General features: G+C 41.6%; 1 protein-coding gene across 2 annotated transcripts; it reads left to right on the forward strand.

Moving 5' to 3' along the window:
• The first annotated feature begins 982 nt into the window (after positions 1-982).
• Positions 983-10,013, forward strand: LOC108891916 (smoothelin-like protein 2). 2 transcript variants are annotated; one of them, XM_018689269.2, is made up of 13 exons: positions 983-1,139; positions 1,279-2,182; positions 6,017-6,068; positions 6,146-6,289; positions 6,496-6,600; positions 6,682-6,855; positions 7,113-7,400; positions 7,505-7,567; positions 7,687-7,744; positions 7,849-7,974; positions 8,066-8,180; positions 8,314-8,465; positions 9,404-10,013. In XM_018689269.2, the coding sequence occupies exons 2-13, from the start codon at positions 1,643-1,645 to the stop codon at positions 9,528-9,530; spliced, it is 1,944 nt and encodes a 647-aa protein (XP_018544785.1). In that variant the 5' UTR covers positions 983-1,139; positions 1,279-1,642; the 3' UTR covers positions 9,531-10,013. The 2 variants fall into 2 exon arrangements, with proteins under 2 accessions (XP_018544785.1, XP_018544784.1); XM_018689268.2 differs by having other exon boundaries at positions 1,027-1,196.
• The last annotated feature ends 960 nt before the right edge of the window (positions 10,014-10,973 follow it).

Below are 10,973 nucleotides of genomic sequence, written 5' to 3' on the forward strand. Positions count from 1 at the left end.
TTCAAAGATCCAACTTAAAGGAGCAGTTTGACATTTTAGGAAATATGCGTATTATTCCCATCACCTTCACTACATATCTAAACATACGCAGCAAAATATGGGACAGAGCACTGTCATTTCTCTCTGCATTAAATAAAAATTAAAAAAATAAATTTTCTCTCTTTTATTACTTCAGCTTTTGTTTTCACCTGCCTGTTGGTTTGTTTGTCAACAGGATTACACAAAAACTGCTGAACTGATTTTTGGGTGGATCCAGGAATTTTTTCAGGAAATAATGTTTGGATCTTGTAAAAAATCAGACATATTTGAAATCTATGAGTGTGCACAGTTTGGTGCAGTTCCAGATTATAATCTGGACACAGTACTTCTTTTTTTTTTCTTGGCAGAGGTACAGTATGTGAGCATTTGTTCAGTGTTGTCATCTTTGGTTCAGCTGTAATGTGAAGTCATGGCCACACAGAGGCGCTGCTGAGTCAAGCTGTTGTCATACACACTTAAACTGAATGACAGCAGCTGCAAGAGTAAAATGAATTTTAAGGCCAAAATCTGTGGGTAGAATAAAGCAGGCTCTTCTTTTTAATCATGTTTCAGAGCCGTAAATTTAAATAAACACTCTGGTGTGGAATGACAATATATTAAAATGAAGTAATAATTCATACACACAATATAATTGTTGACAACTGCTGCACATATTGAAACGCTCTGCAATTTAAGAAAACACAAAAACAGACAAGAAAGAAGACAAATATTAATTTGAATATTGCCTTTTCCTGATGTGCCTTTTAAAGTAAGAAACCTCTCCTGTTGCTTTGATACTGATCTGGTCTTCCTCTTATTTAAACTCCTGTCAGAGTGAAATTAGCCTTCAGATTAAATTGCCCCCTCTAGGAAACAGCAGTCGATTAATCAGCAGCAAAGACACAAAAATATTTGAATTATCCTGGCCCCTCCTCCCTATTTGATCTCCTCACGCCCCCTTTATGTCCCAAAATACAGAGGCGAACCTGTTGCTCCCAAGCACAGGAGTCACAGATAGCTCAGACAACACACTGAGCGGGGGCAGGAGGGGTAAACGTCTAGGAAACAAATAGTAGATGCACTCCCAAAGAAGACGTCTGCCACTTCTGGCCCTCTGAAAGGTTAGTTTGATCATTCCTCATCTCCTACATGCACTGAGAACCTGATCTGCCCGTGCGGTACGTAATCTCTTTTCCCAAGATGACATTGTGCATGAGTTTTCCATGGCTTATAAATAACAACCGCTCTTGCTTTGACCAGATGAGAGGAGAGAGTAAGAAAATACGCACGTTGAGAGAGGTCCTCCATGGAGCTTGATGGGACTTTAATGTCTTGCTGCCGAGGAATCTCGCAACCCCGGTCATCCTTTAAAAACCACTTACATCTTCATCTTTGCTGGAAAACTGGCATGGAACACCACAGATAACTTTGAGACATTTTTAGAGAGCACAAAATAATTTGGTTAAAAACTCAAACATACTATTTTAAGGACGTGAACCAGAGAACGAACTGAAGAGCTGAAAGACGAGACAAGAAGAAAGGTCTGGTTTCTGAGCTCCACAACGACCACCCCATTACTCATTTGACTTGAAACTTTGGGGTGACGAGGGTCGCAGAAAAAGCCATGGATACAGCTACAGAAGGTGTTGTGGTAAGTGAGGCTCTTGTCCAGTTCAAGGCCACCTTGCAAGCTGCCGTGAGGGAGGTACACGTGGATGTAAGTGCTTTCAAGCAGCGCATAGAGCAGAGGATCGAGGAGCTGTGCATCTCCAACGGACCCTTGGCCGAGGCGGTGAGCAGGCTGCAGGAGGAGAACCTGCAGCTCAGGGCGAAGCTGGACGGCCTGAGCCGTCTGGTGGAGGGTCTCGCCGGGGTGAAGGTGGAGAAGAGTCCTGCTGAAGTGAAGGTGAAGAGCAGGGAAGAAAGTTTAGAGAATGGACATGCACAGATACAGTCCAAGACCCAAGAAGACCAGAGGGGTCTGCTTAACTCAGAAAGAAGATCAGAGGACAGCCTGTCCAGTCTGTCCACGTCCACATACTCTGAACCGTCTGGGTCGAGTGGAGGATCGGGCCATGCTGTCTCTGCTGCCGCCGCCGCCACTGCACTCGGCAACACCTCAGGCCCTCCTCCATGGAGAGCAAAGAGACATGCCGACATTAACGTGAGTATTCTTTGTGTTTTTCCACAGATAATACAGTCAGCAGAATAAAGAGCGTTACAACCTGCTTCTGTTCGGGTGACTGAGGTGTAAAGGGGTGTGGTAAAGCTGCTCAACGAAGATTCATCAGCTTAGATGCACTAACTCTCACCTAATGACTGTCACTTGGGTTGGGAGATGCTCTACTTTACTTGAGAGAATATAAAAACTGAACTTTAAAGAGGCACAAAAATGGCATTTAATAACAAAAATGGGAACTGTGTGCTACTTATTGATTAGTCAGTTCCTGATTGGATCTATGGAGACTAAACAGCTCTGTTGGTGGGGTAAAGGTAAGAAATACAATCCAAGGAGTCAAGATTCATGAGTTTGACGGGTTATCAGATGGCAAAACACTGTGCGGTGATTTATAATACTGTGAGGAAAGATTTACACCCCTGTAAAGTCATCACAGTGACAATCATTTTATCCTCCATCACAAAACGTCTTAGAGAAACAGACCTGCAGGGCTAGTGCTAGAGTACACGACAATGCCAGGGAATCTAAGCAGCGACTTTATGTCTTTTGTTTCTGACCTCGTAACAGACACAGCTGACCTACACATCTTCCTCTCCTAGGTGCTGTACACTGCTTTTAGCCTTTCGAACTCACACCTTTCACTCAGTTTGTGTCCCAGTCAGGAGCTCAAACAATGTTTGACTGCACCGTATGATCCCTCCAAATGTCACAATAGATCAAGTGTATCATCCGTCCAGAAACCGTCCTGGAACATGGTGGTACATTCTTCAACCTAAATGGCACAACTGTATATTTATATGTATATGTCCCCTGGTAGCGCATGTAAAAAGTAACCCCTCAAAACATCAGACATGCTCTTGAGCTAAGCCTTCCTGATCTGTAAAAACCTCTGCGTGAGAAGGTGGGTAAGAATCAGGATTTGAATTTTGTGGAGAGGGCCCCAGCTAGAATCTGAGGGCTCTGTAGTATGTTTGTCTGATACATATTTAACCTCAGACATCACTCGTTTATTGTGGGGAGCAGCAGTAAAAGCATCACCTCCCATTAGTCTTATTAGATATTATCATAGAATTATTTTCAATTGGAGACCATCAGTTATAATTTCTGACGTTATTAACCTTGAGAATTATATATCTGTACATTGATGAATTCAAAAGCTACCCCACCACCACAAACACACACGTATTTACACACTTAGCGCCTTTCCCCACCCCCCATCACAGCCCTCGCCTGCTCATGACCCGCTTTTATGACCGCAGGTCCTCCAAAGGGCACATGTATTTTTGGGTCTGTGATTTGGGACTGAGCTGCAGCTCTTCAGAGCCTCTGCATGCTCAACAACAACTTCAGCTTTCCTTCCTTATCTTAAAAACACACGTGAGTGGAGACAGGGACAGATGCAAGACTGAATTGTCAGTTCATAATCAATGTCTGCTTTGTAAATTAAGTCTTTAAACTTTGGACCTGAGCTCTAGAGTCACAGCCAGGGATGTAATCGACTGCCTGACAAACAATGCCGGTACACTACACTACATTCTTCAGACAGTGCCCACAGTGCACAAATTGTTTTTCCTTTTTTATGACGTGTAACTCACACGCAAACTCTGAAGACAGGTATATAAATAAATCCCCATCCCCTAATCGCTCAGGAATCTTGCTTCCCGGCCAATCCGACTCTCAGATCTCCTAACGGAAAGTTGAATTGCGTCTACGTCCCTGTCAATAATACCCCCACGCACACCCACCCTGTGAGGGACAACCAGCTGTCCTGTCGAAACACACACCCTGCCGGCATTCCTCTCTCCTGAAATCACCTGGTCTTTTCCCACCCGTCAGCCCCCTGGTTCTGACGTACAGCAGTTCAACCCCCCCCCCCCCCAAGAACTAAGATAGCCCCCTGATTCATCGGTTAATACTGTGCTCCATCATTTTCAAATTTGACATCATCCTAGTATTTTTAATCATCTTTTTCCGCACTGTTAGCACTAGTAGGCCTAAACTGGAAGGACGCTGTGTCCAACAATTTCTTGTAACTTTCCGAAACCAACAATCAGACAGGTGCGAACTTGTCAGTCAGCGCCCTGCTCCATTTAACCATATAAAGTTGGTTATGGGTAATGTGATAGCAGATACCAGGCATAAAGCAACATTAGCATTTATTTGGAATTATGTTTTTGTGCCTAAAATACACTCTCTTTTTAGTTCGTTTTTGGTGTCCACCAACTCCTGAGGGAGATATCTGGCTTCTTATCTACTACGTGCTCCACAGTGTTCACCAGCTAGTTGCTAACTTGGTCTATCAGGACAGGAAGCGTTCAGTGAGACTTGGACCCAACAGTAAAGCTGTGGCCTTAAAACAAAAACAAGGAGCTGAAAGATGCTAAAAGATGCTCAGCAGCTCTGTGGAGTTGTGTGGGTTTGTTGTAACGTGCAACCCCCTTCTCCTCACACAAAGCCATCAGATTCATTGTTGATATTAAAATATTGATAGGTGTGGTTTTATAGAGAGGCATGGAGTGTGTTTGCTCGATTAGCAGGTGTCTCAAAGTTCAGTTATTCAAGTATCTGGTATGTTTGCATGTTTCTAAGGAGGCAAAAGTGACATGGGGGTGAACCCAGCCAGAGGTTGAAGGGATTAACAGGGTCAGACTGTGATATCCTCCTGCAGCTCCTGTGGAGCCCAGAGATCACTGTGGTGCTAATCTCCCCCTGATGACGAGTTGATGGACCGGCTGCAATGGCTATATTGTGGGGCTGCCAGACCACTGCGTGTCTCTGGAAAGCAAAAGGCTGGGGGGGGGCAAACACGGGCCAAAGCTTCAGGCTGATATACTTAGGCGCTGTTTGAACTGCTCAGCCTAACTCCCTGATTTCCAAAGCATCCATTTGGGGCTATATTGGGATGTAAGAAGAGTGGAGCGGAAACTCTTGCAAAGGGGTTGATTGCAAATTCTAAAATAGCCTCTCAGTGGGAACATGGGTTTGTTGGCCACAGCTGTCATTAAAGGAGAAGCTTTCAGCTGTTAACAGCTGAGGATCACACATGCAGAGAAGTTAGCACACACACACACACACACACAGCAGACAGATTTACCATGGCTGATAAAAATCTAAAATTACTTTTAGCTCCACAGCATGCAGCAGTCTGAAAGACAAAAGAACTGCCATTGTTTGTTGTGAGCAGGTCAGTGTTGGAGACTGAAAATGATGTTGCTACAGCAAATGCACAAATAGACACAGACACAGTCAGCTGCCTGTGTTACATAACTCATTTACCTTCCTGGGGTAATGATTGGCAAAGGAAAGATGATTCATTACCCAATTCTTCATCAGTTTTTCAAATGTTTTACAATATTTTTTAAACTGAAACACCAAGTTACAGGCAGGTTTCATCCCCCACACCACGCTCTCCCACTTTCACTTTAAATTTACATCAAATGAGGCAAAGCTGATTGACTTGTCACTTCTCAATGCCCCCAATTCCACTACAGTCTTACCTGATTCAGTCTCCAAATCACAAGAGCTTACATACTGAATTTTTAGACGTCCCCTCTTTAAAAGTAAGAGTTGATCCAACAACTACAGTTCCTATCAAAACCACTAGATATCTTGGATGAGGAAACTACTCCCCATGCATCAGTGATATTTCTCTTGTTGTGGTCAGACACAGGATAACAACAGGTATGGATCCCTACAAGGCTGTGTTTGTTCTTTCAGTGCTGCCTCACCTGTTTGTGGATGTCCTAGTTGTATTTATTAAACTGTTGACCTGCAGTAAATAACAGAAACACATGTTCTGAACTTGTCTTTAATGAGCAGGGAACTGATGCAAGAGGGGAGAAAAATGTCGCCACAACTGCACAGGAGAACGGTAAGCAAAGTAGACACATTATCTGGGAAGGTTTGATACAAGTGACCTGACACGCTGATCTCACCTTGTTCTCACAGGAAGTTCATCACTGGACAGTGATGCAGCCCAAACTGCTGAAGCCCAGTCCCATCAGCCTCTCACTGCCGTCACAAAACCAAACCCAGAGTCTTCTGCCGTTACCAGCTCTCTTCAGCCTACAGTGGAAACCACCAAAATCCCTGGTCAGTTGATTTTCATTCATTTTATTTGAATACAAAGTGCTTTACAAAGACAAAATTAAGAAAAACAATGCAACAACTTTTTTTGATGAAACTGTCAAACAATTTTTTATAGATGTACATCAATACACGTTGAAATTGTTTGCACCTGCAGTGATTTATTTAATCATTATGTATGTGAAGAACTCAATCCAGCTTTCCTCTTTCAGACCAGGAGGAACCAGGTCTTCTGACCAAACCTCATCTTCCCCTCACTGCAATGATGAAATCCAGCTCCGAAGCTCCGTCTCTCCCTCAGCCTCCTGCTAAATGTGGTGAGTGGAAAATATAATTCTGCTGTGAGTGCTTCTAACCATCCATTCCTTTTTGATTTATTCAGATTCTTCCTTTTTCAGATGCTGATGAACCCCAGCCCCACCTTCCTGTCACTGCCATGACAACCAAACCCAGTCCTGACGGTCTACTTGCTGCCAAGTCTGCTCAGTCTCCGGCGTTAGCGCCTAAAGCAGCGGGCCATTCTGCAGCAGAGGCTCAAACAGGGGAGGCAGGAGAATATTCTTTTCTGAGGGGTCAGTTAGTGGGTCTTTTACTTTATGTTACTGTGTACAGACACTAAAGATTATTGACTAAGACTCCTCTGATAACATGTTCATATAGAACTGAACCTTGTAACAGATGCTGGAGATGTTTCCTCCAGTTGTTTATTTCTATCTGCAGTCATAAGTACTTATGTTTTCCCACCAACAGTCTGATTTGGATAATGCAGTTTCTACCTCTAGCCACACAACTACCACCCTTCACACTTTTGGTTATCTTCCCCTCACAGCTACAACCAAAAGCAGCTCTGAGACTCCTGCTCCACCTAAACCTGATCTGAGTCCTGCTTCTGCGCTGAATCCTTCCATACCAGAATCCCCAACGATAAAGCGAGGCGAATATCCATTCAGACGGGGTGAGCACGTTGCTGCAAGCGAATCCAAGCCACACCTGCCTCTCTCCGCCTTGACCAAACCCAACACAGAGTCTTCATCAGCAGCTACACCAGCTCAGTCTGCAAGTCTTTCAGCATCACAGGACCCTGCAGTAAAACCAGGGGAATATCCCTTTAAGCGAGGTGAGTTTGAGGATCGGACTCAATAATAAAGATAATTTGTTGATATATATGTTTTTTAATTTTCTGTGTTTTTAATTTTCTGGTTTCTCATCTCATTATTTCAGTACCAGTTCTCAAGACGCCCAGTCCCAGTCTGAAGAGAAGTGTGAGCTTTCCACAGTCTGCAGGTAAAATATAGTAAACAACTGCTTTAAACTTTCCAAATGTGTAAGTAGAGGATTTAGTTTTTCTAATTTGTAAATGTGGATGCATATTTTATTTTTTGTTTGTTTTTCTCTAACTGCAGAAAAATTACTTCCCTCCAAATCAATCATAAAATCTGGTTTCTCGCCTAATTTGGACAAGTAAGTCGTGACCATGAATCCTGTTTTCAAACATAAACTTACTGTTTACTTATGGTTCGACTGATGCCAAATGGACAAATGTATTTGTACCTGTTGTTCCATAGGAAAGCGAATAAGTCAGGAGGTGTTGAGTTTAAGCAGGATGTAATGAAATCGCAAACACTTCCACGCTCCAATGGGGCTCAGGCCAAACGGGCTCTCTTCGAAAGGATGAACTCAGAGCCTACAAAGTAATATTTTCCATTTCATCCTAACCCATATCTCCAGTCCCAGACATGAATGACATTTTGTGGTACAGTGAGTTGTATTTCTCTCAAACAGGCCAAAGGACTCTAAGCCTAAACTCAAGCGCTCTCAGAGTTTCGGAGTGTCCAATGCCAGTGGAATAAAACAGATTCTCTTGGAGTGGTGCCGCTCAAAAACCATTGGCTATCAGGTATGACAATAGGGGGTCAAGACTTTAAAATGGTTCCAGCTGAATAAATTAATCAACAGAACATGTATGAATATGGTACCGTGTTGTTATACAGTACGTTTTAAACATGATACCTTCGTCATCTTTTCCTCAGAACATAGATATTCAGAACTTCTCGTCCAGTTGGAGTGATGGGATGGCCTTCTGCGCTCTGGTTCACTCTTTCTTCCCCCTGGAGTTTGACTATAACACACTGAACCCTGCAAACCGCAAACAAAACTTGGAGCTGGCTTTCACAACTGCAGAGTAAGTGAGCTAGAATGTGTAATTAATATTTTCACAATGTACCACAGTTGAGTCCACTAGACTCAAGTATTCAGAAATTTGAGAAACTGAACTTCAAATCCAACGGCTACAAAACTTGAACTGTGGGATACTAATAATACAACAAAACTACATTTAAACAGTTTAAACAACTTTTATCGACAATATATTTGAGTCTTCATGAGTCATGAATTTGTTGAGTTCGGACAGAAACTAGCAGCTCTGTGAGGCTGTAATTAGGCCTGGTGGTACTTCAAAGGACCAGTATGTAGGATTTAAGGGGATCTATTGGCAGAAAATGGAATACAATATTCATAACTATGTTTTCATTTTTGTATTATTGCCTGAAACTAAGAATGGTTGTGTTTTTATTAGCTTACAATGAACCTTTTGTATCTACATTGAGAGTGGGACCTCTTCCACAGAGCCTTCCATGTTGCACTGCTAACAAACCAACCAAGTTTACGTTACCTAAAGGCCAGTGTAGTTTCTCTTACGTGCTCAAGAAAGACGAGCTACTATTCAGTCGCTGCAATCTGCAATCTCACCGCTAGATGCCACTAAATCCTACACACTGGTCCTTTTAGCCAAATGCTAACATTAGCACGCTAATGCTCTAACAATTACAATCCTAGCATGCTGACTTTTCGCAAGTATAATGTTTACCATGTTTTCTGTCCCTGTTCAGCATGTTAGCATATTGCTAACTGCACCTAAACACAAAATACAGCTGAGTCTGGTGGGAATGTCAGTTGTTTTGGAGGATTTTAATCTTAAAACAAAGTATTGAACAATATCAACGTTGTTGTGCCTAGAACCAAGCTGCTAGCATAAAGAGTGTGTATATGTGCTGGATTTCATTGGAAATATTGAAATCTTTTGCATTAGTTTATATATTTTTTCATCTTGTCATGTTTCAGGGAGCAGGCTGACTGTCTCCGTCTGATCGAGGTGGACGACATGCTGGAGATGGGGGACAAGCCAGACCCCATGTGTGTGTTTACGTACGTCCAGTCCCTCTACAACCACCTGAAGAAGTTTGATTAACTCTGTATCAGAGTAGATGACGAAATCTAAATGTTTTTAACCACAGTGTGTTGTGAGCACTTTGAATGGAGCCCGGAAACCAGCCTCTGACAAATCACTTAAACAATGATATTAGAGTTTGACAAATGTCTTTCTACAGCCAAGTCACATTTGATCAGTTTTATACTGTATGTGTGTGTTCACCAGTTTCCCCTCATTTCCTGTAGCATTTATAGTGGACTACTGATTCTTTGTGATGTGTGTGGCTCTATTGATGTTGTATTTACAAAAGGGCTTTGTGTAATTCTAAAATCGGTAACAAAATGAAGCTAATTTAATAAATGATAATAGTTTATAACAGCTGCTGTTGATCGATCAGCATTTGGGAACATGTTACAAATCAAAAAGTTATGAACCAGTGTAGAGACGCGTTAGTAACAATAAACTGAAGTCTTGCCTGTTGAATCTTGTAATAAGGCAAAATAAAGCTATTTTGTAACTTTTTTTTTTTATCATTGTGGCATGTTTACATTATAACACAATTAAATAAAAGGTCAGTTGTTGTCACATCACTGAAGCAGTTAAGCCAAAAATGTTGTTATCACATATGAAGATTTCCTGCTTTTCTCTGTTTAATATCATATTAAACTGAATATTTTTTTCAGATAAAACAAAACATTTGAAGTCACGAGTTTGGACTTGGACCATGAACAACTTAAATTGATAATTTTTCACTGTTTTCCGACATTTTCTAGATTGAACAGAGAATCTGTTAATTGGGAAAATAATCAATAGATTAATCAATGACAGAAATGATAGTTTTTTGTTGTCAAATATGCAAACGTATGTGTATGGTTATCTGTCAGCCAGCTTCTGAGTACCATGGAGTCTACATTAATTACACACTTCACAGGAAAACACACAACGAAAATCTTACTTTTATATAGATTTTTAGTCACAAAAACAGGGTTTCCTACAGAAAACGGTTCATTAAATGGAGCTTCATGTATTATAACTGTACACTGCCATCTACTGTTAGAATTGAAGTAGTGCAAAAGACCACTAACTAGAAATACCATTTTGAATGACTTCTTCATCTTTATAAACCTTCATTTTACCTTTTTAAAGGACCGCGGCACCTTGAGTTTGCTGAAACAGTGTAATAAGTCAGTCCAAATTAATAATTACTACACGCTGATATGTTCACATAAATATAACCTTGGATTAAACTCTGGGTTTGACGCTCTCAAAGGTCATTTTGAGATCACAACGTTTGGTTTGTGTTTGGTTTGTTCATTTGTTTTTATTTATCTATTTATTGCAGAGAAATAAATCGTATTATACCCCCAAAACTGTATGTTTACGAACTCTTAAAAAAGCTGCTTTGTAGCCTTTTAATACAGAGTCTATGTTTAGAGAAGCCAAAATCTGCAGAAAAGTTTAATTGTGGTGCGTTTACGGCTC

Source organism: Lates calcarifer, linkage group LG20, assembly GCF_001640805.2.
Source record: "Lates calcarifer isolate ASB-BC8 linkage group LG20, TLL_Latcal_v3, whole genome shotgun sequence".
Taxonomy (NCBI): Eukaryota; Metazoa; Chordata; class Actinopteri; family Centropomidae; genus Lates; species Lates calcarifer.

Excerpts from the sequence above, each read along its gene's own strand:
- LOC108891916 (XM_018689269.2), top strand. The coding sequence starts at position 1,643 with ATGGATACAGCTACAGAAGGTGTTGTGGTAAGTGAGGCTCTTGTCCAG. Across the intron at positions 6,601-6,681 it reads TCAGCCTCCTGCTAAATGTG|ATGCTGATGAACCCCAGCCC; the intron begins GTGAGTGGAAAA and ends TTCCTTTTTCAG. Across the intron at positions 7,401-7,504 it reads GGAATATCCCTTTAAGCGAG|TACCAGTTCTCAAGACGCCC; the intron begins GTGAGTTTGAGG and ends TCATTATTTCAG.